At 54.4% G+C, this 27,678-nt stretch overlaps 1 protein-coding gene across 1 annotated transcript in view; it reads right to left on the bottom strand.

Annotated features, from left to right (window-relative positions):
- Positions 1–27,678, bottom strand: part of CACNA1B (calcium voltage-gated channel subunit alpha1 B) — a 183,650-nt gene that overhangs the window by 96,634 nt on the left and 59,338 nt on the right. Inside the window, exons 11-18 of the mRNA XM_021691077.1 lie at positions 25,607–25,816; positions 21,244–21,356; positions 17,027–17,139; positions 14,589–14,720; positions 14,278–14,350; positions 6,205–6,322; positions 3,751–3,818; positions 623–732 (exon numbers count right to left, since the gene is read on the bottom strand). Of these exons, the coding sequence (XP_021546752.1) occupies positions 623–732; positions 3,751–3,818; positions 6,205–6,322; positions 14,278–14,350; positions 14,589–14,720; positions 17,027–17,139; positions 21,244–21,356; positions 25,607–25,816 (937 nt within the window). The remainder of the gene's footprint in view (positions 1–622; positions 733–3,750; positions 3,819–6,204; positions 6,323–14,277; positions 14,351–14,588; positions 14,721–17,026; positions 17,140–21,243; positions 21,357–25,606; positions 25,817–27,678) is intronic.

The following is a 27,678-nucleotide window of genomic DNA, read 5'->3' as shown; positions in this document are numbered from 1 at the left end:
GGCTGGGCACTCTGTCCCAACTCTGAGGGCCCTAATACTGCCAGATGTGGTTCTGCAATGTGCCTTGAGGCTCAGCTGAACCTCGGGGTGACCAGCCTCCCCAAATGCCTTCACCTTTTGTCATCATCAAGGCTTCCCCTTGACCTCTGTCCCCGTACTGAAACCTTGAAGACATTTTGGGAAACTGCATTAAGTCTCATGGGCTGCTGAAGTACCAGCTAGAATCTTTTGGCTCACAAAATACATTCCTAAAAAGCTGAGTACAGAACAGACATATTGACACCTTACCCCTGACTCTCAGTCTTTGTCCAGCGAGGGGCCCTGGAGCCACCCAAGACTGTTGAGGAGCAAGTCAGAGCCAATCCTACCCATGATGGGAGGGCCATGCATTGCCACATCTTTCTTCGACTCGAACTGGGAGAAGCCATGGAGGCTTTTCCTGGGGAACCCTCTCCTCAAAGGCTGCTCTCGGAGGGGAGCCATTCCCTCACATCACAGCTCCTGTGGGCTGTGTCCTAAGGAGCTCCTGCCAATGCGTGGGATTCTCAGGAAGCCCCCAGAAGGCGTGTCCTGCTGAGAACCCAGCTGTGAGAACCCTGCAACCCACCCCCAAGAGCCTTACGCAGCAGCAACGGAGATGTTGGCGGCAGACATGGGACTGACTTCAGCCACTTCTTTGGCCTTTTGCAGAGCAAGCTTCTGATTGGCTGCTTCTTCCATCTCCTCTTCGTCCTGTTTGAACAGACAGAAGTGTGCAGCTAGCCTCCGCTAACGACATCAGCTCTTCCTCCCGTGGTCTCTGAGTCCTTCCTGCCCTCTGAACCTGTATGAGCACGACCCACCCATGCTCCAGCACTGTGCACCAATTCCACATGAGCTCTCTGGTAGCCTTCAGGGACCCCCCTTCTATACCTGCTGCTCAAGGCAACAGTCCCCAAGATTCTAGCCCCAATACGTCTTGCCACGGGCCATCTCCCGGGGTGCTCACAGCCGGTAACTTACACCCCACTTGTGAGCTCAAGCCACAGGGACCCCGCTGCTGCCTGCATATTTGTCCCACAGCGTTTCCGACTTGGCACTGTCAAAATGCAAATCTGTCCCTCCTCTCCTCCGGCTTGCTGCCCCTCCACCCCAGGAGAACCTGTCCCACTTGAACAACGTCTCTGCCCCAGAGTTGTGAGCGAAGGCAAGGGGCAGGGCTCTGTACCCTGAGCCTAGATCCCGGCCCAGCATCGCTCACAGGAATTGTCACCAGCAGTGGGTCTAGCAGGGCCACCTCCTAGCCTTTGAGCTTTTCCTACTTGGACCCATCAGGTCACGTGTGTCTACCTGTCCCCAGCTGTGACTGGAAAGTCCCTCCCTGTGTCCACCTGGACAGCCACTTCCAGTACCTGTGTTCCCTCTCCCACCAAGTTCCTGGGGAGGACCCCACAGCTCTCTGACACATGTGTAGATATCCTGCCCTGCCCTGCCTCTGGCCTCCATGGGAAGGGGAGTGGACATCTAAGCAGACCCTCTGGCCCTAACCCCATGTCACTAGGCAAAATCAACATGCTCTGCTCCTGGGATCTGAATGAAAAGCTCGGGGCTGAGCCCATGGGCCCATGGTGGGAAACTAAGGCCTCCATGTCATCCAGCTAGACTGCTGAGACCACCATTATTTCCCCAAAAACCCCAATCCTGAGCCCACCTGGCTTCCATGGAAGGTGACATTCCCAATGTGACCCAAAATGTCCTTAAATCTTCTCCTAGAGGCCCCCAAATGGCAAGAACTAAGACCCCTGTTAGGTGTCTGCAGATTTCCCACCATAGTGAAGAGGTCTTCAAGCTTCAGGCCCCAGAGAGCAGGCAAAGCTCGATCTACCACAGAACACCCCTATCAAGGTCCTTCTTCAAGCTATGGATGCCATCCTAGTTGACAGCCCTCCAGGGCAGAGGATGAGCTTCTACAAACTCCACTGAGTTTATTTCCACTTTGAAAAAACATGATGCTGTAATACACTGTGGGAACGTAAAGGAAGGACAGCCAGCCCAGGAAATGCCCCACAGCTTGACACAGCTAGGCCTCTACCTGCCCCAACTTCCAAATCAAGGGAATTCCTGGATTAGGGCTGTTGGTACAAAGGGGCCATCGCACAGGCTGACTGCATGGAGACAGGGCCCCAAGGACATCCCTTCCCTGGTGTGTCCTCACCCACGGCCCAACTTGAAGAGACAGCGAGAACCTCAAGCTCAAGCTCACCGCTGCCGCAAGACAGCTGGTGCCCAGACCACCAGTGCTCCTGAGCACCCCCAGTTCATGTGGTCCCGGAAATCCTGACACCGAGAGGTGCTCGGTGGACACAGGGTCCCCCCTGCCCCAGCAGCCCAGCCAGGAGCCAGGGACAAGCACCCTCCGGCCACTTCGAGATGGCAAGCCCGTCTCGGCCCTGGCCGACAGAGAAATGAGCAGGCCAGTGGGACTTCCAGGCCCTCCGAAGGCAGCAGCCAGAGCCAGGGAAGTCCCTGTACCCACAGGCACCTCCACAGCCCAGGCCTGGGCCGGGAGAAGAGGAAGTCTCCGCAGAAGCAAAGGAAGACACACGAATAGGCCTGCCTCTACAGAGAGTAGGGTGGGGGCAGAGGGGGCCCTTGCACACAGCCGCGCCTCTGCTGACTGCAGACACGATCCGCACCTGCCCTCCTCAGGCAAGGCCCAAGTCAAGCTCAGCCCCAGAACAGAGATGGCGTTGAGAGTCGGGCTGGACTGCACCAGACACACACAGGGATGTGCACAGGTGTGAGCTCTAGCACACAGGCGAGAGGTGCCCACACAGGCCACATGCTCAGCCGAGAGAGCAAGCACGCGGGCGTCTGCGGCAGGTGGCCTGACCAAGCGGTAGGACCCTCCACACTAGGAGCCGGGGCTTGTCAAAGCGCAAGCCTGAGGCCGACGAAGCGGGAGAGCCAGCCGCACCGTCCGTGGCTGTGAGGCTGAAGGTGACCAGGCAGGGGGCTGTGTCATCGGGAAGGAAACCACAGGGGAGGACATGTATAATCACGTCCCCCACCAGGCTCCAGGATGAGAGATGAATATTAGAGGCCACCCACCGGGCACGGCTGGGAGAAGAAGCCGTCCTGCTGAAACACAAACAAGCCGACAAGGAGGCAGCAGCCATTCCTCCAGGGCCCAGCCAGGCCCAGCATCTGAGGACAGAACTGCCCAGGGACTGCCCGAGCGCAACAATGCACACTCAAGACAGACCACAGGGGCCCCCTTGCCGCCCAGGGACAGGCACAGGGAATCCCACACCTCCCTTCAGGGTCTTCACCTCCGGCATGCCTCTGGCTGAGGGGACACCTGCCGCTTCACTCAGCCACACCTCCTGATACACTTCAGGGTCCTTCACCCCTGGGCCAGCACAGCCTGCCCCCCCACTGCTTAGGGCTCTCTTTGGGCTGCACCTCCTGTTCCTCATACCTCCTCCTACCTTTCTGGCCATTCTTTCCAGCTCTTGGCTTCTCCAGGAACTGCCCTTCCTGGCATGGCATCTCCCACGCTTCCTCTGCCCCATTCGCACACCCAAGTGGCAGCCTAACTTCTACCTGTCCAGGACCTTGAGGAGGCTCCCCCAGAGAGTGGTCACATGAGTCCTAACCCTGGACTGGCCCTCTTCATGGCTCTCTGGACTCACACTGAGTGACACAGGCTGCCACCCCCCACCCCTCTCTGCTCCTCCTGGGCTGCAGGTGGTGTTCCTACGCACGTACCTTGGTCAGCTCCTGAGCATTGGCGAGGTTGTCCACGGCGATGGCCAGGAAGACATTCAGCAGAGTGTCTGGTTGGCTCCAGCTAAGGAAGGGAACCCTTCTGCCCCCACCCCCAGTCTCCCACAGTCATACCCCAGCTCCCCCATGGAGAATTGGGCCCTGTCTCCCCAGAGCCTGACTAGCCTTCAGCCTCCTTCCCTTGGTGGCCCCATGCCCCTCCAGTCCCCTGGCTCCTCTGGCCCCTGTCACCCCCAGACACAGCCTAGCCCAGCTGCCAGGGCTGCCGCCTCCAATCTCTCCAGATCAGGCCACTGACCTGAGTCACTCCAATTCTCCTGGGGCCGGAGCTGCCTCTTCCCACAAGCTCCCCTCCTGCGCACATCAGAACAGCACCTCCCAGAACCATCCCCTCCCTGCACCCCGTGTCAGGCCTCAGCACTCTTCCGCAGACCCAGGCCCTCCCCAGTCACCTCATTCCTTGGCTCTGCTGACTTTTGGAGCCAGGCAACCCTGTGTCGTGGGATGTTGAGCAGCATGCCTGGCCTCTGCCCAGCACCTGGATGCGGCAGCACCTTCTCCTCAAGGCAACCAAACTGTCTCAGACATTGCCGATGTCCTCTGGGGGCGAAGTCACCCCAGTCAGAGCCCTAGAACTGAGCTCCTTAGCCACAGGCCTGGGGATTCACCCCCCTAACCCCAACCTGGCCGTTGTTCCTGCCAGGGCAAGCCTTGCATAGCCTCTAGCTTTGCATGAGGACAACAGCGATGACTGCTGCTGGTCAGGACCCAGTCTGGCAAGCAGATGCCCCCGAGGCTCAAGGGGACCAACGTGCCAGGGTGCCGCCTCATAGGCAATGCTGCTCGGGACTCCAGCAGAGCCCAGAGGACAGACACTGAGGCTGGGGGCCACTTCCCTGCACTAACCACAGCCATGAGCACCCTCAGAGGCCTTCCCACACCTGGAGCTCAGGGCCCAGCCAGAGAGGGGCACAGGGGCAGAGGGAACGATTCCCACTGGCTAGCACGAGGCTTGAGCACTGACACACCTGGCCTGACAGTGCAGGGTCAGAAAGATGTGATGAGCTTCAGGCCGCTACTCAGTCTCGGGGCGGGGGGGTGGGGTGGGGTGGGGTGGCCCCTCCTTCTGAAGAGCAGTTATTCCCCACCCTTACCCCCATCATTTGAGGTCAACACTGCAGGCCCCTTTCCTCTCCGACAACCTTGGCTGCCACTTCCGGGTTTCCGGTCAGCCAGCCCCCAAGTCCCACCCGCCTGCTAAACAGTGAACAAACACTGCCCCTCTGAGCCCCTGACTCCTCCTTGCTGGGCCTCCTGCTCAGCCCCCACAGAGACGGGGCTCCCTGCCCTGGGGTCCAGGCCCTGAACTACACAGGGTGGACAGATGTGCGCAGCCCCTCTGGGGCGAATGCAGGCAAAGAGAATGAGGTCTGCAGGGTCACAGGTCACAGACTGGCGTGAGAGCCTGCAAGGCAGGGGCAAGGAGGGGCAAACAGGGTCACATGTCCAGGTGTGCGTGCAGGGAAATACGGCCGAGCCGGTAGGTCAGTCTGGGAGAAGGCCACTCACAGATCTTTCTCTGGGCTCTGCGGGCTATTTACTGCAGCAGATCTCAAAGTGGGGGTCCCCAGGCCACAGCATCAGCACTCCCAGGGGAGCATGTTAGCATCACATTTGTGGGCTGGAACCTGAGCGTTAACCACCCCTGGGGGACTCTGATGTACAGAAGAGTTTGAGAACCCAAGTGCCCCTGCTTATCCTGAATTTCCCCCTGAGCAGTGGGGCCACATTCACACCTCACCTCTCCTGGCCCTCAACACTGCCCCCATCATGAGCCCTGCAGCCTCCTCTTCCCAGGTGGCCTGCCTAAGGCAGAGCCGCCACCAAGCTGCTGGGCTTTCCCGGACCCCAGACCCACCCTCCCATCCTGAGGTCCTGAAACACGAGCCCAACAGCCACCCACCACAGGAAACCTTGCTTCATATTTCTCCACAGGTATGATGTTTTCAGCAGGGAACAGTTTTTTAAAAGCCCAGGGCCAAAATTTAATTACTGAATTAAAGTGGCCAAACAAAACCAAACCAAACCGACTGCCGTCAGTGTTCAAAGCCCACGTCTTCCCATCGTAACCCTCCTGAGCCTGCCACTGACCATACCATCTCCCTCTGGGTACCGTACATGCAACTCATGCTTCCATCAACCTCAGCCCCCACAGCCTCCGGAACCCCCAAGCTCAGGCTGCCTGGAGAACAGTCACCATCTAGACTTAAGCCAGCTCCCCTGAGGGAAGAGCTACATCGTTCACACTTGATGAGAGGGTACCTCTCATATTTGTGGCCAACAACCGCCCCCCCCCACGTCCTCCTGGGGGAAGAGGGAGAGGCAGGCCCAGACCAAGCACTAACCACACTGCATCCCAGCCCCAAAGAAGGATACAATTTCCAAACAGCGTCAGGACAATGAAGTAAAAGGAGGAGAACATGCCTTTGCTGACTCCACCTTGCGACTCGATCCCGTGATACATCACTGCATTCCAATCCTCTCCTGTTAGGATCTGTGGGGGGACAGCACCACAGGGTATGCCTGCATGGCCACTTCACCCACATGCACATGCATGTGCACGCTCAGGGTCAAGACATGGCTACATCCCAAGCACCCACGGGCACATGTGCACAGACACACGGGTTTCTAGATGATGGTGCTTCTGGAGGTCAAGGTGGCCCACGGTCCTCCAGAAAAACTTCCAGAAAGACATGGCTGCTGAGCTGGGTCCGGCCTCGAAAGATGAATGTGCTCTAGCTTTTCGGCCAAAAATGGAAGGGAGCCCCAGGCCGAAGGAAAAGGTGAGCAAAGGCAAGGAGGAGAACTGTAGCAATGAGCTGGGGAGATTAGGCCGGGCTGGGGAGGCAGAACTCCCCACTCCCAGAGCCGCCTGGGCCATGATGTTACAGTCTAGGCGACAGTGGGTCCAGCAGAGAGGGTGGCTAAATGCAATCCTTGCCCCATCAGGAAACATGTCTCTCTTTGCTACTGTATTTTTGGAAAAGTACAAGAGGAGAACATAACAGACATTCACGTGTCCACCAACCAAAATGGACACTGCTCACATTTGTCCGTTTGCATCAGGTCCCACTGCCCGTGATCACTCCCAACAGACGACCCCAATCACAAACCTGGTGAGGAACAATGTCAGTAGAGTTCCACTCACACGACACACATGTATCTATAAACAAAATACACCACGCGTGTTTTAAACACTCACAGGAAGGTATCAAACGACACACACCGTTCTTCAGCTTGCTGTCCTCACTCAGTATCGTATCTTTGAAGTTTATCCACACGAGGCACACAAATCCACCTACTCCTGTCCCCCACCGAACACTAAACCTTCAGGCCAACAACCCACACGCCTCTTGACTGGCAGCTTCCTTCTTTCCAGGATTTTGCTACCGAGTCTCACTGCACTCGTGGAAGGTCTGCCCACAGCTGGGATGGCCAGGCAGCAGGCCGTGTGCACCTCCGACTTTACAAGGGGTTTCCGAAGTGCTCACCCTAGGCTACACCTGTGGTGGGCGCTGCTCCGGGCTGAGGAGTGAGAGGGCCAGCTGGTCAGGTGTCGTCCTCTGGGGCCTCTTCGACCGTCTCACATCCCGGACGCCTCACCTCCCTCCCACTGACTGAGACTTCCCGTGTGTTCCGTGTGTTCTTGCTCATTCTTGCCCTCTGTCTGCAGAACTACTGGAAATGCTCGCAGCTGGCCTCTCTTTTATGACAAAGTGCCCTGCATCTAAGAAATTCCTCTCCATTTGAAGGCAATAAAAATATTCTTCTGTATTTTCTTCAAACCATTTTAAAGTCTGGTTTTTCACAGTTAGGTTTGGAATCCAACTGGAGTTTGTGGTTACTGTTCTGTGTACACTCAGGGATGAAGATCAACCTTTCTCCCAGTGGACAGCTGAGTCTCACAGACCTACTCTGTGCCCATCCTCCTCCTACGGCCAGCTTCCTACCTAGCCTGGCCACATTTCTGGCTTCTCTGGTCTGCTCTTCATACCTCACTATCCTCCTGCTTCGTAAAAACTCTTGACACATGGTGAGGCAGACCCCTCCTTCCTGAATCGTCTTGACGGTTCTTGGACGTTGACTCTTCCACATTATCAATATGCTGAATTCCAAGAGACTAAATTAGGAGAGCAGATGTCTTTGCCACTCCCCATTATAAATATACCCCCTGTGTACCCAGATCTGTGGGTCCTTTGACAACAAGTCCTGATTTCATCCATAAAAGTCTTGCATGCTGTTTGTAGATCTCTGGGTGCCTCATAGCTTTTGCTGCCTCTGGAATGAAATATTTCATTTTAATTGAATTTTCTAATTGAATGGTTAGGTCATAGGAAAGCTACATTTCTGTATGTTGATCTTGTGTTCAGCAGCACAAGTGAATTTTATGCACTTGGTAGGACTCCCCTTATACCTGCCAGGCCCAGGGCAGGAAAAGAGCTCTACAGATCCCTTGTCTTTAATGGTTAGAAAGCTATCCAGGTTTTTAATTTCTTCTTGAGCTAATTTATGTGTTTGAGGTTTTCCTATAACAGTGCGTTTTCATCTTAGTTTTCAAATCTCTGACCATAATATCCTTGGGGATTTAAAACGATCTCTCCCTTCATGCAGGTAGGCCTCCCTTCCAGGCTATACTTTTCTTCTGCGCCTTTTCTCTCGGCCAGTCTTGCCACGATGCTGTCTGTCTGAGTCTTCCTGAGAGCAAGCTTTATATGATTTTGTTGCCTTGCTGTTTTAGTTTTGTATCACTAATGTCTGCTTATTAACCATTTTTTCCTGCTTTCAATTTTTCTTTGGTTTACCCGTTCTCTTCTCTAGGTTTTTAAGATGAGTACATCACTAGTTTATTTCCAGTCTTTCTTTTATTTTCATGACTGCATTTGAGATTATAAATTTTCCTCCAAGTATTGTTTCCACGTCATTCCATAAGTTTTGATGTCATTGTTCACTTTTAAGTATTTTGTAAGGTCCATTGTGATGTCTTCTTTAGCTCAGTCCTTCAGCTTTCAAATCTGGGGAAGGTTTTAAATAACTTTTTACACATGGTTTGTTTATTTACATTACATCAAGAATGTGCTCTGTAGGATGACAATTCTCCAAGATTTGTAGGGATTTCCTGGGTGACTTAACAAGTGGTCAGTTTCTGTGAATGTCCTAGGTGTCCCAAACGATGACTGTTTTGTTTGCTGTCGGCTGGGTGCAGAGTTCCATAGACCTCAGCCTCATCCTACGGGTTGATCGAAATGTATTACAAACCTCTTGTAAGATGTGGACTTCCACGTGTTTCTATCAGTTGCTGCTCAGTACATATATATATTTTTTTAAGGATTTTTTTTTTTTTATTAGAGAGAGAGGGAGAGTACAAGCAGGGGGAGTGGCAGGTAGAGGGAGAGGGAGAAGCAGGCTCCCCGCTCAGTGGGGAGCCCGACGTGGGGCTCGATCCCAGGACCCTGGAATCAGTGACCTGGGCCGAAGGCAGCACCTTAACTGACTGAGCCACCCAGGTGCCCCTGCTCAGTATATTTTTAGTTCATGTTGTTAGGTCATGCAGGTTCATGATTGCTCCTTCTTTTTGTTGTTCTGTAATGCACTTCTTTATTTTTACTAAAGCTTTTTTCCCTTAACTTGAATTTTGGCTGATGTTATTATTATACCAGCTTTCTTTTTGATGATTTCTACTTAGTTTATCTTTTTGTATCCTTTGATTTTTTAATTATGTACTATTTCACACATTCAGAAAGGAAAGATGAATAATTTTTAACAAACCTCCATGTACCCACTACCTGGCTTGAAAGGGAGCATTCAAAGGGAGGTGGCGCCCCTTGAGTAGAACTCCTCCAGCCCACCTCCCAGCAGCACAGCACCCTGAATCTGGTGTTTCTCATTCCCATGTAAGCTTTTATACTTTAACTGCATGGATGCCATAAACAACACTGTTTTGCATGTTTTCATCCTTATTTAAATAGTATCATATGTTGTGCATTATTCTGAATCTTTTTTTTTTTTTTTTGCTTAATATTATATTTGTGAGATTCATCCACGTTAACACATTTAATTCTAGGTCATTCATGTTCCTGCTGTACAGATAATACAACACACTTTTCTTATCCATTCTTGTGACGATGGACATTTTTGGTGACTCCCAGTTTTTTGCTATTATAAGTGATGCTGCTGTGATGCCTCACACGCATCTCCTTGTGCAGTTGGGCAGAAGACTTTCCCGAGCACAGACCCACAACAGGAACCACTCCCATACAAGTTCCAGGTATTAGGTTTTACGACATTACTACCCACAGTGGTTCTACCAACCCTCCAAGAGCATAAAAGAATCTTCATTTCTCCACATCTCCTCTATAACTTGATATTAGATTTCTTAACTTCTGCTAAATTGACAGGTGGAGAGGTTGTCTCATGCTGGGTTTAATTTGCATCTCTAGCAACATTGGTAATTGTTCTTACTGGTTTATTTGTCAGCCCAACTTCCTCTCCTATGAGATGCTTATTTACACTCTGCCTTTCCCTATGATACTATTTGTCTTTCTCTTTGATTTGTGGGAGTTCTTGATATGTCTTGGACACTTCAGTGGTTATTCTAATACTGTGGAAATGTCTTCTCCAAGTTCATGACTTTTTTTCAACCTTTTCGTGGTGTCTTTTGATGCACAGTCATTTCTATTTTAACAGTCAAATTTGTCAATATTTTCCTTTATGATCTGTGCTTCTTGTATCTTAAGAAGGATTTCCCTACCTTGAGTTAGTACCATTACACTCCTGTACATCCCCCTAAAATTTCAGATTTGCTCTTCACATTTAGGTCTTAATCTATCCAAACTGATTTCAAATATGGAACAAATTAGGAACCCAATTTCATGTTTTGCTCTATGGATAACCAAATTGTCCCATACCATCTGCAATCACAACACTTGAGTTTTCTGTGTATACAAATATTTTAGCTGTGAATATTCTTTTTTCCTTATCAATCCTGAGAAATTGTGTTCCATATTTTCTTGTCCTACTGCAGACCACAGACACCAGCATAATCTGCTAAGACTTTTTACTTGAAAGGAGTGTTGGGTTTTATCATGTGATCTTACCTTTTTAGAAAAAATGTATTATGCACATTTTCAGACATACATAGAGTGTACTGAATCCCCATGTTATCATCACCCAGCTTCCACAGTGAACAAATCTCCCGATCTTGTTTCTCCTGTCCTCTCACTCTGTGCCATGGTCTTGCTGGAGTCACATGTTTTTTCTGATCACAAGGTGTTTTCCTTCCTTAATTGGCTAAGATGATGAATTACATTAATAGGCTTTCCAATGTTAAGTCATCTTGCATTTCTAGGATAAAGTCAAGTTGATCATAAAGATGATTTGTTAATTTACAAGCATATCCAATTTGATTAGATATTACTTCCCTTCTGTCTCTGCATTTGTGATCATGACCTAAGACCCCCACTGACCCCCCCTCTTATTCACATGAATGTTAACCTTGTCTTTTCAGGAAGAGCTCAGTCACTGACTCCCACCTGTGTAGGTGTGGGGCAGTTCCCTCTGCCTCATTCTAATATGAAAGTCTCCTTCCACGGGGGAGCACAAACCCCATTAGCATGACATACAAATAATGCATGTATAGACATGTTTCCTGAGTGTGCATGCGTGACCTTATGCCCACCTCTATATGCACTGACAAAGCTCCCCTTTCTGAATATTCATCTGAGCCCTAAATCAAAGGAACCCACTCATCCCCACATGGGGAGTCATGGCTTCGGAAGTTATTCCCGGTGATCTCTTTATTTACTGCAAATAAAAGCTTCCTTTGTGCAACAACCCACCTCCCGCTGTAGTCTCTTCCTGTGAGTCACCAAGCAGTGGACTCACATTAGTTCAGTTATGGTGTTTTATCAAGGTTATTCTAGTCTCTTAAAGCCAGCCAGGTACCTTCCTTTTTGTCTTCTCTGGAGTCATCTGCATAAAATTGGAATAACGTCTTTCTTAAATTTTAGTAGAATTCACTCATAAAATTACCAGAACATGGTGGCTTGGGTAGGCAGATTTTTAATCATTCCATTTCTGAAATAGTTCAGGTCTTTAATTTCTTCTTGGGTTAGTGTAATGTTATTTATCTATTTTTTCTAAATCATTGGCTTTGCTAAATGTATAAACGTCTGTGGTGCTTTCAGCAATCAGGGGTTGGTAGCTCTCCATATCTGCATTTGAACGTGTCCAGTTCCCCCTTGAGCTTGAACCTCAGCTCTCTGGATCGGCATTCTGGGGTCATGGGGGCTGTTCCCCAGGATTTCAAAGTTCCTTCCCCAACCCTTGCCGTCAGACTGTCATTCTTCTGTGGGGAATCTCTCTCTTTATCACAACACATCCAGGTTTGACATTACTCTTGCTTGGCCCTCCGAGTGCACGCCCTCTAAGACTCGCCCGGGACAGTGCTGGGCTTCACCCCCAAGTTCCCCCACATCTTCCAGCTCACCCATCCTTTCTTAGGTCGTGTCCACGGTATATTTGGCCCTTTAATTTTCTATTTAAAGAGCACTATTTTTCATTCTTAGGATTTCTACTTAGTTCTTTTTCATATTAACTTATTCTTGGTTCTCAGGTATTTTCTTCCATAATTCTGTGTTATGTGTTACAAGTTCTTCCTCAAACACTGGGTAGATCTCAAGCACATTTGATGCAAAGTCACCTGCATTGTTCTCTTATTCCCATTTCTTTTGGAGTGAGCTCACCTTCCGACTGCACATGTTGTCCGCCCTCTTCGGTGGGATCAGCTTCACCATGGTTCAGTCTGTCTGCTCACCATGAGCAGACCTGATGTTGTTTTCTTCTTGGTCACACATTCTCCCTACCCCTTCCAGCCCCGTTCAGAAGCAAGAGTGAGCTCCCATCCTGGGATCTCAGGCCCCAGCCCAGCCCCATCCATGGAATGTGCAAGCCTGGCCTGGCCAGCCATCTGCTCCTGTGAACTTCTCGGCCTCCCCCAGCCATAGTCACCCTCTCCCAGCTCTGCTCCTCTGCTCCTCAAAGGGCCACACACCTTCCCCAGCAACGAGTCAGGCAGGCCACACATGGATGCTTCTGATGCCCAGCCCGCCTGCCTCGCCCGGACCACATCCCAGGTGCCCCGGCCTCTGCATCTCTCCTTACTGTTCCATTTCCAGCCCACAGTTTGTTTTCTGCTTGGCTGGATCCTTTTAATTTCTAGGTGTATTTATTCTCTTACTGCCATGTTCCAGAGCAGAGGGGGGTCTGAGGTCCAAACCAGAGAGCATCATCTGACCAGAAGAACCCATCTTTTCCCCCTAACTTTGACTTCTTCTTCCCCTCTGTCCCACACCACCACCATTAACCAACCACATTCCACTCCTTTCCTGTAACAGACAGAACAAAGCAGAGCTCTGTCAATCATGTCACCTCCCTGCTTTGGCGAAGCCTGTGGGCCTGGCTCTGAAGGCCCATCCAACTTGACCTCTGCCAGCCCCAATCCTTCTGCCACAAACCCTATGCCTTTGCTGCCCTGACTCCACTCACCTTCCTACTGCGGTGTCTGGAACACATTCCCACCGATTCCCCTTGCCTGACTTCCAAGGTCCCACAGGGCAGCCCTAGGAGCTCCTTCCCATCACTGAACAGATCACACTGCACAGGAAAGGTCATGGCCACCCTCTGCTAGAGGCCCCAACTTGGAGACCAAGGGCAGCCCCAGAGGCCAGGGGCTAAGCTGAGCCTGTTGGACTTCCCTAAGAGTCACCCTGGGCAAACAACAACCCACCCCAACCTGCTCAACAGCAGGCATGGCATCCAAGGAGGCTTCATAAGACAGAAACACTTGGCACTATCCTATCGGTGAGGCCAGTCATGGGGGGCATCGGGGTGCCGGGGTGCTACAGCCCTGCAAGGGGGCCAATTGCTCAACCAAGAGAGTCTTCAAATGGGAACCCCTCCGAGAGGGCAGAGATCGCCTGAGTGACAAGGTTTGCCTCACAGAGGACTCAGCTTCCCCAGGAGCCGTGGCGGGCGTGATCTCCAGACACAAAACTGAAGGACCCCTGGGCCTGACAAACAGGAGGGAGAAGCATGGATAGCACTCTGTTGTTTTATTCTCAAAGGGTAAGACAGCTGTAACTCCAGGTCCTAGGGGCTGGGAGAGAAGGTGGCGGCTTGAAGCCCAGTGGCCACAGGACCGTTGAACCCCCAGGGAACTCATGCTTCTTGGGACCCGGTTTCTCTCCAGACCCAGGCTCTAGACTTGGTGACAGAGTCCCACAGACTGGAGACCTCCCTATGCTCATCTCCCACTTGTTCTCTCCTGTTTTCTGGAAAGTTCTGTCTGAAATGGTGGCTGTCTGGCTGTGCAGATGCTGACAGGGAAGGCTGCCTTCCCCATACCTGGAGAGCTGAGCAGGCCAGGAGTGTGCCAAGAGCCAGGAGCCTTACCTGGAAGACAGTGAGAATGGCCGCGGGGAAAGTGTCAAAGTTCGTTGTCGGGGTCTCATCCTTAAAGTTGAACCTGAGGAAAACAAGAAGCCTTGGGAGGAGGCCGCCCCACCAGAAGCCAGGGGATCTGGCACCTCGGCTTGCAACACTGTCCCAGGCTGTGGGTGGGCTGTGTGCTCGGCGCCATTGTCCCCCTGGGGGACCTCCAGGCGGCAGACAGGTGGAGGGGGCCTGAGCAGTACGTCTGTTCTGAGCTCTGCCTCCCCAGTGGGGCCCTCAGCCTCATACGACCCCCTCCAGGGCCCACTTACTGTCCCCCGAACAGCTGCATGCCCAGCAGAGCGAAGACCACGATGAACAGGAACAGCAGGAAGAGGAGGCTGATGATGGACTTCATGGAGTTGAGCAGAGACACCACCAGGTTCCGCAGGGAGCTCCAGTACCTGTCGGGGCAGGTGGGGTGTGTCCACGCCCAGCTGCGCCCACGCGGAGGCGCCTGCCCGCATGCAGATGCCACACTCCAGGGCTCTCCCAGTCACACCTGTGGTTTCCGAGGCCTTCTAAACCCCAAAGGCCCCACACCTGGAGGCCAGAGCTCTTCTCCAGAGAGTTCCAGATCCTCCACTGGGGGTTCCGGGGGCGCGGCAGAGATCCTGTGTCCATTGCTGGACTCACCCTCATCTCCCGAACCTGCCCCTGTCACTCTGCCTGGCAGAATGGCGCCCGATCCCTCTCCACCCCTCAACACCCAGGCAGCTTCCAGGCATCTCTGCTCAGACCACGAGTAGAGAAGGAGCTGGAGCAGAACATAATCAGCCCCACTGGCCTGCATCAAGCCGGTCCTCAGGGCTGTGAGGCGTGATATATAACCCAGTGTGAATGCCCCTCTCAGCAAGGGCCCAGGACACAGCGTGGATTGGGGGCGACGGCGCTGCGAGACCATTTCCCTGGCACCCCACAATGCCCACCCCTCCGTCACACTCTTCAAACGCTCCTGGAGGGCAGAGACCATGTCTCTGGGCATGTCTCATGCAACTGGACCCCATGGCACATGGGCCCCACTAAAGTCCGTGGTGGTCTGGCTGTTGAGAGCTCACTCACGGGGTGACTGGGGGTCCAACCCCATGTCCGCATCTGGAGAGCTCCTCCCCAGAAGAGGCCGGGGCGTGTGGCTTTCCCTCCAGCCACCTCGAGACATACTACACACCTCTGTGTCTCCATCACCGTGGACAGGTGGGAGTGGCAGTACAGACAGCAGTCACTGAGCATCCCTGGCCCTGTCCTCCCAAGGGCCAGTGGCACAGAGGCTCACCTATCTTCCATGGATTCTCTTACAAGGCACTTGAGGGTTCACGGAAGATGGGCTGGAAAACTCTGGAAAAGCCAGCCCTCCTCAGGACAGGGGTGGCCTGACTTCTGGAAGGAAGCAGCGCCCCTAAAACACCAGGCCCCACAACCAAGGTGGAGGCAGGTCTTGCAGTCACCTCCCGGAGCGAGGTACCAGCACAGCGCGGGGAAGCAACAGAGGACTGGCTGCATGCCACACGAGACATCCAGCGTGTTTGTGGACTCAGCTAGACCAGACTCTCGCCCACACTCTCCTGCAGTGACACCATCATGTCTTCAAATGGTCTCAGGTTGGGACTTAAAACAGATTGGAGAAGACCAGTAGTACTCCCATCTACCCTGGGGCGATCAGTGGGGTTCTGAAAGGTCACTGGAGGGGTGACCTGGACCCCAGGGCCTCCTGCACAAGCTCACTGTTGACAGCTCTGCTCCTTGGGTCCTGCAGCTGTCATGGTCCAGGCTGCTGGGGAGAACTGCATGGAAATCCATGCTGGAGCCTGTGTGGGCGGCTACACACTCATGCAACGGGAGTCCAAGATTCAGGGTAGGCGAGGTCCCCGCTGTGGTGTGTGTGCAGCCACAGCTAAGACCAGCTGAGAACAGAGCAGGCTTTGCTGTGGGTGAGACAGCTATGGGTGAGGCGCACCCCCTCTTCCCACCACTGGAACCCTGGCAGAGAGGACCAGCACTCGCTCAGTAACTGCATCACACCTCCGCCCTGGGCCTCAGCCCCCTCGTAGACAAAAGGGTGCAAATGGCTTCCAGGGTTACGTAAAGAACCAACTGGAATAGAAGAGAAGACACAGGCCTGTCACTGCCCTCTTGCCACAGCTTAAACAGGGCCGCGTCAGGCACAGGGTGGAGAAAGCGGGCCTGGGAATGGGAGCCACGGAGGAACCATGCCGGCTCAGGTCAGCTCAGAGTCAGTTGAGGCCTCCCTCCCTTCCTGGGGGTGGGGCTGCAGGGGAGGTGGAAGGACTTGGGGTGCGATGATAAAAAAACTTCCATCTGATAACTTCCTTTTTCTCTGTTAACCATGAAGCAAAGTAACCCTCTGAAAGTTGAAAGATGGGGCTGCTGGTTTCAAAGGAGGGCACAGTATGAAACTGCAAGAAGCAAGCTAACTAGAGAACCAGGAATCCTGCCGGCAACATTGGGGCCAATCGGGAACAACCCTGAGGATAGATACGGCCCCCAGGGCCGAGACAGAGTCATGCTGGGCAGGTGCTTTATAACTGTCTTTTGTATTTAAACCAATTATAAGCACAAAAAGAGACTCCAGACATCTGAGTTCAAGGCCATCACCACGAATGCCTGGGAAGAAGCATGCTGTGTAGGCCAGTCTCAGATGTGACCCGCATTCCCCCTCTCCCCTTCACCCGGGAGCACAGAGGTAACATACTTTGTGACTTTGAAGATCCTCAGCAACCGGAGTGCCCGCAGCACACTGATCCCGAAGGAGGTTCCTGGCTTGATGGCAGCCCAGACCACTTCAAAGATGCTCCCCACAATGACCTGCACGGGAGACAGGGTCAGCCTCAGGTACATGCCCACTCATCCCACACCTGCACCTCTGTATGAAGCATCTCTGGATCACACCGTAAGCATCCACAACACAAGGTACATGCCTCACACTGAGCTCCTGCAGGCTTCGGGGAGCACACACCAGTCCGGGTGCTCACCTGCCCCCTAACATGCCCACCCTGGATGCACCACGGGGACACAGGATATGGAGCGAGCGTAGGCCTACTGCTTTCCTGACTGGCCAACTGCAAATCAGATCAGCTTAGCATCAACATTCTCCCACAGCACTGAGAAACTGGTGAATGTGCCAGAATCAAGGCCCTGGCCATGACTGGAGACCCCTGTAGCGTTTAATGCTGGTCCATTAACCTGCACATCTGCTCTGGCAGGTCACCCCAAATGCACAGCCATCCTCTGCATATCTCTCCATGCTGAACACAGATGTATCGCTGAGAGACCATCTGACGTCCTGCGACGTCCAGACAGCCGAACAGCTGCACCCCTGGTACATCCCAGGCAGCACAACACATGGGACAAGCTTGCCACCACCTGTCGTTGGTGACCCTGAGCACCTCCACCAATTTTCCACGGCATGCACACAGCATCCGGATGTTTGTCTGGGGCTGGAGCTCATAGTTTCCTAAATCTGTGTTCTTACTGTTGGTCTTCCAGCATCTCTGTCTTTCCTTAATCCTCAGAATTTGTTCCCATTCGTCCATGACGCAGGTGGCCCCTGAGATGGCCCACAGTGATCCCCACTACTCGGTATCCCAACCTTGTATAGCCTTGTCCCTCAAGGATGGGTTGGACCCAGTGACTCACTTCTAGCAAACAGAATGTGACAGAAGTGATTGGCTGTCACCCCTGAGATTCGGTCACAAAGACTGGCTTCCTCCTCGGTGCTCTCAGCTCTGCTGCAGGTCCCCAGCTGCCATGACGTAGGACATGAGGGAGCCTGGGGAGAGGCCCCCCTGACCAGGTACTGAGGGCTGTCGGCCACAAGCAGGAGCTTGGGTGTGAGCTCCCCACCCCAAAGAGCCAGCAGTTACTGCAGCCTTGTGGGAGAGCGAGAGCTGGGGGCCCCCAGTTAAGTCCCACCTGACTCCCAACCCACTGACGTGAGAGATAACAAATGATGGTTGTTTTAAGCCACTAAACTTTGGGGAAATTTGTTATCCATCAAGAAAAAACAATACACATTTTGGAGACAGAAATGGAGTGCTCTCCAATGTAGGAGTGGTTTTGGAGCCAGAGAATGGGCATGGAGCAGCACGTCAGTGAACCCAGCATGTCCATGGGTTCTGGGCAGTGAGGAAGTGCGGAGGCTGCACGTAAGGGTCTGAAGGACAGGGGGGCAGAAGTCCTGTTGTGTACTGGCAGGAAGTTCGGCCACACTGTTGCCCACAGCTATGTGAAGAGAAGAAAGTGTGCCGCATGGATGGGGAGGCCTCTGGGATCTCCAAGCAGAGTCTGCAGGTGCGGCCTGGGGTGCTCTTGCCGCCCACTGTCGGCGTGGGAAGAGGGAGAGGCACAGGAAAGGGTGTCAGCTGCCTCTCCAGACAACCAAGGATGCCAAGTTCAGAAATGGCATGGTCCACAGCGGAAGCCAGGGCTCAACTGTGGCACTGTGGGAGCCCGTCCCTGCGGAGACGGCCTCTCAGGTCAGCTTGATGAGCAGCAAGTCCTCCAGGGCACCAACGTGCGCTGGCCTCAGCCATCTCAGCACGGACACCCCACAGGGAAGGGCCTGTTGCGAGAGTTTGGGTAGGGCTTTCCTCAAGTGGAATCCAGGAAGATTCACAACATCCCCACAACACACTGGAAGACTCAGCTATGCAGAGACATCACCAGCTTGGGTTGAAAGGGACACAGACGGTACAAGACAAAAGCCTTTGGATTCCTAGTCCTACCGGTAGGAAGCAGGCTGAGAAAACTGTCCAGCTGAAAACACATGCTGTCTTTCCTGGAACAAGAAAGGTGATGCAGAGGCCAAAACCAAAAGCCCAGAGGGCTTCCCAATCCTTAGGAACTAATCCCAGGATCCCCAACTCTTCCCAGCTGGATTCCCGAACCGCTATGGGCCACAGACTCCCTTGTGTGTCCCACTGTCCCCTTTGAACAAGAACGCCAACGGCAGTTCATCTATGCCAGTCCCGCCACCGTGCAGGTGACAGCTTGTCTTTTTAGTTCCGTGGGTCCACAGGTGGGGAGGGACTGAGCAGCTGTCCTTGAGGACCCATGACTCTACCTGGGCCTGATTTCGTGAAGGCCCTGGACTCTGAACTGCCACTGTAATGGGAGGTGGCTGGGGAAGCGGGAGGACACGGGTGTCTTTTACATCAGGAAGGGTGTGGTCTACACCAGAGCATAGACTGTGGCAGGCAGCCTCTAAGACGGCCCCCAGTGACCCTGCCTCCTGGGGTTCATGTCCCTGGGTAATATTTCCCACCCCTGTTAAACGTGGGCTGGGCCAAGTGACTCACTCCTAACAAATATAATATGGCAGAACTGATGGGTCGTCTCTCTGAGCCTGGGTTTCTGTGGCTTCTGTCTTGGGTACTCTCAGTCTCTGTCTCCGATCACAAGCTGTCACATCCTGAAGACACTCAGGCAGCCTGGGGAGAGACCCACGTGACCGGGACTGAGGCCTGCCACCAACCACATGAGTGAGCTTGGAAGTCCCATCAACAGCCATGTGATGAGCTTGAAAGCAAATTCTCCTGTCCTAATCAAGCCCTGGAATGGCTGCGTCCCAGCTGTCAGCTGCACTGTGACTTCCCTGAGACCCTGGGCCACAGGCACCTGGTTAAGCCAGCCTTGGACCCCTGACCCATAGAAACTGTGAGATAATACACACTTGTTTTATGCTGCTAAATTTTGGAATAATTTGTTAGCTTATGTGCAAATCATTCCCATGTCCTGGGATCCAGTTAGTTCAAACCAGAAGATACAATCACATTTACAAGATCAAGGATTCTCTGAGATCTGCTAACCTCTTTGGGGTCCCTCCGGCCTGTGTGAGCCACAGGCTTTCCTCGTGACTCAGCAGGCAAGGGACAAGAAGCCATCCCAGGAAGAACCGCAGGTGTCCATGTCTCAGGGCGCACCCTGGGCAGCCACCGCCCCTCCTTCGCCCAGAGATCAGGCAGCATTTTGTGGCACAGACCTGCTACTTCAGGGCCAGAACTGCTGGGTTCACACTGCCTCCCCCACAAAGTACCTGGGCAGCCTTGAGCCAATCACACAACATCTCCAGTTACTCATCTACAAAGCGGGAGCCCTTGTGAGGATTTAACAGAGCCGTGGACACAATGTTCCGTCAACTCCACTGACAGAAAAAGTCAACGTCACACTGAATTTTCGAGTTGAACTTCTACCTACAACCAGAACTCTGCGGAGGCGTGAACCTTCCTCAGGGCTGGCACGGCCACTTTTCACTGAGAGCCTCCACTGGGTCAGAGCTCCTCCCTGGGCTCTAGGCTCAGCACCAGGGAGGTGTCCATGTGCTTGCTGGCCTGGGAAGGGCTTTGTCCCAGGGAGTCTTGAACACCTGCCTTTGAGGCCTCCCTGACCTACAGAGGTTGGTGAAGGGACCCAGGCCAGCCCCACGAGAAGGGCTGGACCATCACGCCCCTGTCAGGTCCTCCCTGAAGCATGTGTCCAAGCTGCCCAGAGCCAGATCTGCAGGACAGTGAGGGAGCAGGATCACAGCCCCTTGAGCTCTGCTGGGGACACTGAGCCCTCTGTGGAGCAGGGGCACATTTGGAAGACGGCTGTACCAGGCACAGAGGGGGCACCTTCAGCTGATCTGCAGATTCCACGGAGAGGGTCAGAAGTGGGAAGGAGGGTGTCCTGCAGCTGACGCCCCCATAAGTCAGGGCCCGACCAGGATGGGGCGCCCCTTTGTCAAAGACCTCTCCCTGTCTCTAGGAAGCCTTCCTGACCCACACAGGGTCACAGGGCGCTCAACTGCCTGGGTCCTACAGCACATACTGGGTACAGCATTCCGGGAGGGGGCTGTGTGCACTCTCAAGCAAGGATACAGCTGGACCCGCCTGGACCCCAGCCAGCACCTCTCATGAAGATCTTACTCACCCCAAAGTCAAAGCAGTTGAATGAGGACCGGAAGTAGCTTCTGGGCCCCAGGCCATACATCTTCAGGGACATCTCTGTGAGGAAGAGACCCAGGAAAACAAACTCTGCAAAGTCTAGGAGAAGCCGGAGAAGAGAGGGATTAGCTCTCAGCCTCCCCCCACCTGGCTCCAGCCCAGACTGGAGGACACCAGACCTCTGGGCCCTCCCAGGGTTGAGCCCTGCAGGCCTGGTCTGTGGCCCCTGAGCTCAGAAGTCTCAGCTCAGGAGGAGAATAATGAACGGATTGGGACCGGGAGGGGCCCAAAGAGATGCCTGTCCACTCTGAAATGTGGTGCTGCCCAGAGACAGGCTCTGCGGGAGGTGAGGGCCTGGGACTGGGCTCGGGAGTGAGTTCCGGGGCCACACAGTACTCCCCAGAGGACGGCCTCAGACCCATTCTTCTGCCTTCAGGCTTGCTCCCCACCCCATGTTCTGAGCATGGTGGAGACCCTCAGCCTCCTCATCAGAATCACCCCGTCCTCCGTGAGGACTTCCCCAAAACCCTTCCAAAACCCCCACATCACCGTGTTTGGTTTTCACTTTGTTCATGTGTTCACCTACCACCCAATACTGGACCGGCCAGCATGGGGCTCCCAGGAGGCGCCAACACTTGCCACCCCCTGGCTCTACGAGCCACACAGAGGCTCCTGGGCACCTTCACCCTCCTGCAGGCGACCCCTCCTGCCTAGCCACTGGGAGTGCAGACCCTCAAGGGCCTCAGGACCAAAGGGAGGCCACACTGGAACTGAGGGCCATGCTGGGAATTCCAGGCACTCAGACAAGACACAAGCCCTAGCCGGCCCGAACAACACGCACGGCCAGAGCGAGAAATAACAGGTCGTCCGGACAGCGAGAGAGGCAGCGGGTTCTGCCAGTGGTCAAACCAGGAAGTCCAGGAAGCAGAACAAGGTCACTGTCTCTGATCCTCCTCCCCAGGTGCTGAGCTGGAATCAGCTCATTATTCTGTACAGTGGCCCACAGGCACCATGGCCTCTGGCCCCAGAGCAGCAGAAGCCAGCGAAGCGGCTCAGAGCTCAGGGCAGAGCCTTCCCCTGAGGGTCCAGGCCCTGAGCAGGAGTGGAGGGTAAGCTCCAGAGAGTCCAGTCCCCAGAAGGCCACTAGCCCAGCCTTCCTGGGGCCTCTGGCATCTGGACTGGTTGGGAAGCTGGACCTCAAGCAGCTCCTGATAAAACAGACAACAGAAGAGGGGACCACATAGCTCTGGACCCTGACATCTGCTTTCTTACACAGCTCTCCACCATGCACTCCACCACAGAGACCCAGCAGCCTCAGTCGGGGGCAGATCTACAGTAGCCCAACTGCGCACGAGCAGAGGAACAGAGGCACCAGCCCCACTGCCACACACAGACAACGACCTGTATGACCCACGGTCTCAGGGGGGGAACCCCCTACTATGGCTTGAGTACACGGCTAATCAGCTCCTGGTAGCAACTCACACAACAAGCCTGGCCTCTGAAGACAGCCAAAAAGTCACGGAGGCACCCAAGCCAGGCATGCGATAAGGAATGAGAAGGCAAAGCTGACTCCCTGGAGAAGCCAAGAGGCCAAGGTGCCAGGCACGGATGCCCACTGACCTAGGCAGAAGAACCCACTGCAGCCAGGCCTGAATGACTGGCACCTGGGCCTGGCTGTGCTGAGCAGCAGGTCCGAGGGGGGTAGGGAGGCGGCGCCCTGCCCCCAAGTCCAGCTCCGAACACCCCAACACCCTGCACAGTCCCAGAGCCTCTCCACATGGGGTCACAAAGGCACCTGCCCCTGCACCGTGGGGCACCCCATAAGAAGAGCTCAGATCCTGGAGGAGGAGCCCACAAAGATGGGCCGTGCCCCTGCCCACACACCAGACCTTGGAGCTACAGCTGCCCGGCCACCAATCTTGCTCCCAGGAGACCCATGTGAGAGCAGTGCAAGGAACCGGCACAGGAGCTGCCAACGGTAAGACCTCCTGGGAGAAAGGGAGCAGCCAGAGCCAGAAATCCCCCAGCGTCCTGCCTGCCCTTTCACTCTCCTGCGGGAGACACACCCTTGGCTTCATATGCTCAGCCTCCCCTCTGAGGCCAAGAAAGGGCATCCATTCATTCACTCCTGAATCATTCGTCCAACTGACAGGCTGGTGCTGCTTTGAACTTGCAGAAGAGACAGAGATGAGCCCTCTCTCTGGGCATTCACACACCAAGGCGGGGGGGAGGGGGCAGAGGCAGAGAATTTAATCGGTGTTCTGTATCATAATCGGAGGACAGGGTGGCCAAGCCTGTCCTGTGAGGCCGGGGGGCTCAGAGGATGACAAAGCCCTACAGCCAGTTGCTTCCCTTCCTTCCCCCCTCACCAGTTAGGCTTCAGTCTCAGGGGTTCTGGTGGCGTACTGGGGGTGGGGCCTGGATGGACACACAGCTGAGGTGCACAGTCCTCAGCTAGTGTGTCCTGGCGGAGACCCCCCTCCTACCTCAGCCACTGCCTCTGCCTCTTGCAAGACCTGCCTTACCTGGCTGGATCAGCCTTCCTCAGCTCCAGCCCAGCTGACAAGGACAGAGCCCAGGGCACTGAGCAGAGGTGTGCAGACCCAGCATACACCCATCTCTCCCGCCAGCCGTTTTCCCCAGGTAATGACAATGAATTCAGGAATTCCCAGGGAACCACAGAGAAGACAAAGCAGCAAGGGGGAAGAAGCGTGGCCAGGGATGCCTGTGGCCTGGCCCAGCACCTGGGCACTCCCAGGCCTGTGCTCCCGCACAACAGATGTGTGATCAGGTCCTGCAGGTTGCTGCCTGCCCCGTCGGGTGGCAGGTCCCCAGGAAACAAGCAGTAACCACAAGACTGACTGGGCACCATCAGCTTCTTCCATGGGAAGGAAAGGTCTGGCCAGGAAGCCCCAGGAACAGCCGCACCGTTGGCGGGGTCAAGAGGAAGCCCCACCTCCCTGGTCCCCACCCAACCCCCAAGGGTGAGGAGACTTTATCCTGAGGGGATATGGAGGAAAGTACTCACCTCAGTCCCAAACAAAGTCCCCAGACACCAAAGTACAGGTCCCAGGATATATGGATTAGGGGCCAGAGCGGGCGGTTCAAAGCACACAAACCGCCTCCTCACTTCGCTCCCCTGGGCAACCCGAGCCAGGCTGCCTGCCGGAAGCTCCCTGGGCCCCTCTGGCTTCTTCTGCCTCTATGCCCTTCCCCATTACACAACAAGAGCTTTCAGTACAAGTTTGGGAAACTGCAGGTTAGCATCGCACCCCCCAACAGTCACCCCACCCACATTTTCAAGTGGCCTGTGGAGCTCATAAGAACTCTTCCAGAGCTGCCTGAGCTCCTACTTAAAGCTGACAGGCTCAGGGTTGGAAGAGGGGAGTGTGGCTGGCCCACCGGGGCCAGGACTCAGATCCAGGAGCGTTCTTCTCTGGAGAAAAGACTCTCTTGCCACCTCAGGGAGGCTTCAGGCATACAGGGCTCCCATGGAGAGAGCAAGGGGAATCCACAGTAGGCCCTGTGTCCACATCAGCCCCAGATATCAAGCAGGGTTATTGCAGCTGACCCCCAGGAAACAGGAAGGCGGAAGGCCTGACCAGAGGACAGAAACTACTAGGGAGCTTCGTGTCTAGAGCTCTCATGAGGTGGGACGACAGACCCAGACCAAGCTCCCCATGGCCTGCAGAGCCCTAGGGTATGACGGGTTGGTCCTGGAAGGTCAGCCCTGGTCCCTGGAGAGGGGCAAGGGACCTCAACCAGCCCAGTTACCTTCTTCCTTTCCTCCTTGGAACTGCAGCCAGGGCCAAAAGAAGTCATGACTCAGACTCTTGTGGCCCTTAGGCCCATGGACATGGGGCAAGTCAGTCCTGGTCAGGTTCAAAAACCAAAAAATGCAAACAGCCAAAGAGCCCAGGAAGAGCGCTAGAAGGCAGGACTCTTCCTCCTCAGGAGTCCAGGAAGGGAGCCGCAGCCTTGGGCAGATTGGAATGAGGGGCTAAGTCCTCTGGTCCGTGGGTCTGAGGCCCTTCCAAGGCAGGACACAGGTCCACGTGGCCTGGCTTGTGCCTGCTCACCCCATCAACTTCCTCCCAGTGTGCCCTGGACCCCGCCTCCTTTCCCACCACACTGACAGATGGGTTTCTAACCCGTTCAATCAGCTAGGCCTCCTGGCACCCAGGATGGGGAGCTCAGGCCCCAGCAGAGGCCCTTGGGGGCACTTGGGTCAGTGCAGGGGTCCTACCCAGGGCATTCCAAGGCAAAAGGCTGGGAACCAGGTTTTCCAGGCTGCAGACCAGAGGTGGTTCGGGAAGAGGTGAGGGGAGGCCCAGGCTGCAGCTACGTACACAGCGCCGTGGTGAGCCGCTGCGGCTGGTTGTAATGCACCATGGCCACGCACAGCGTATTCAGGGCCACCACACACAGCACCGCCCAGTAGAAGCTCTGCGCCTTCACCATGCGCCGGATGAAGAACCGGAACATCTTCTCCTTCCTACGGAAGTATGATGAGCTCTCTGTCTTTCCGCTCTTGAGGCTGGCACGGGTGAAGGGGGATCCTGGGGGAACAAGGGGCTCACTGAAGACACGCTCTCCCTCACAGACGTGTGCCCCATGGACACACCCTTGAGGACACGCTTCCCCTCCCACTCAGACACATAGCTCCCCCGTGAGAACACCTTCATGGGCACTTGCCCCAGCCCGGGTCTAGCTCAAGGCCCCACGTGTGTCAGACCCTGTGTGTTACTGGCATTTAGCTGATTACCCTTGCACCCCCTGCAGTGGGTCCTGACCCCACCCCCATTTCACAGGTGAGGGAACCAAGAGCCTTGGTGGTCTCCACAGTCACTAGGCTCCAGATGGTCCCCAGCACCTCCTGGCCACCTTCCCGCAGTCCCGATGCTCCCGACCATGCCAGCTCCTCCATGGGCCTTGGAGAGCACTACCGCGTCTGGTCCTCCCCGCTGCTTCAACTCAGGGATCAGCAGCCACTGGCTACCTGTCTTGTTTAAAGATCTTATTTACTTATTTGAAAGAGAGAGAGTGTGGGTGAGAGAACACAAGCCGGGGGGAAGAGGCAGAGGGAGAGGGAGAAGCAGAGCCCCACGCGGGACTCGAGCTCAGGACCCCGAGATCATGATCTGAGCTGAAGGCAGCCAACCCACCAACCGAGCCACCCAGGTGCCCCTGGCTCCCTATTTTCAAGTACTCTTTTTTTTTAAAGATTTTATTTATTTATTTGACAGAAAGAGAGAGATAGTGAGAGAGGGAACACAGCAGGGGGAGTGGGAGAGGGAGAAGCAGGCTTCCCACTGAGCAGGGAGCCTGATGTGGGGCTCGAACCCAGGACCCTGGGATCATGACCTGAGCCGAAGGCAGATACTCAATGACTGAGCCACCCAGGTGCCCCTCTATTTTCAAGTACTTTGACTAGAACCCAGCCAAGCTCCTTGGCTTGCGTCTGGTCCATGGCTGTTATCCTGGTGCAGAGGCAGAGGTGAGTATGGCCCACAAAACCCAACACAGTCTCTGGAATGTTTGCGATGAAGCTACCACGGCCTTCCCCCATCACCACGTACACGCCACTTCTGCCCTGCCGTGACCCTAAGTGTAAAATGCTTCCCACCGCTGGTCCTTTCCACAGCAGGCTGCTTCTCAGCTTCACATCTGGACTTCACAAAACACCCTTCTCTGGGCACTCCTTCCGAAATAGGGTCATCAGCCCACCCGCAGTAATCACAACCGCGTATCATCTGCCTCCGTATTGGCTCGTTGACCTGTTCTGTGCCTACCTTCCAGACCAGATTGCACACTCTGTGAGGGCAGGAGAGAACCCTCGCGAGAGCTGCTGCACTCCCTGACAAACAACTGAGCAGTCTTCATGGGGACTTGGAGGTGGTGAGTGTGCATGGCTCTGTCTCTCAGGACATCCCGTGTCTCTGCAGCACGTCAGGGTCTCTCTAGTGTTTTCAATAAGGGCCTGGGCATGTGTGAGCCTCCCAGGGTTCAAACCCAGTCAGCTTGGGCATTGGGTCCCTGGGTGAGGGTGTGTGTGTCATGTGTGTGTGAGTGTACCCAGACTCTCAGTGGCACACTGTGTGTCAGGTGATGTTCTGTGTATGCACATGTATGTGTCACATGATGTTCTGTGTGTGCATGCGTATCACATGTTCTCTGTGTGTCATGTGACATTCTGTGTACATGCATGTGTGTCACGTGATGTTCTGTGTGTGCATGTGTGTGTCACGTGATGTTCTGTGTGTGCATGTGTGTCAGGTGATGTTCTGTGTGTGCATGTGTCACATGATGTTCTGTGTGTGTCACATGATGTTCTGTGCACATGCATGTGTGTCACGTGATGTTCTGTGTGTGCATGTGTCACATGATGTTCTGTGCACGTGCATGTGTGTCACGTGATGTT

This window comes from Neomonachus schauinslandi, chromosome 13, assembly GCF_002201575.2.
Source record: "Neomonachus schauinslandi chromosome 13, ASM220157v2, whole genome shotgun sequence".
Taxonomy (NCBI): Eukaryota; Metazoa; Chordata; class Mammalia; order Carnivora; family Phocidae; genus Neomonachus; species Neomonachus schauinslandi.
The sequence above is the reverse complement of the archived record's forward strand: the minus strand, read 5'-3'. Positions and strand labels throughout refer to the sequence as shown.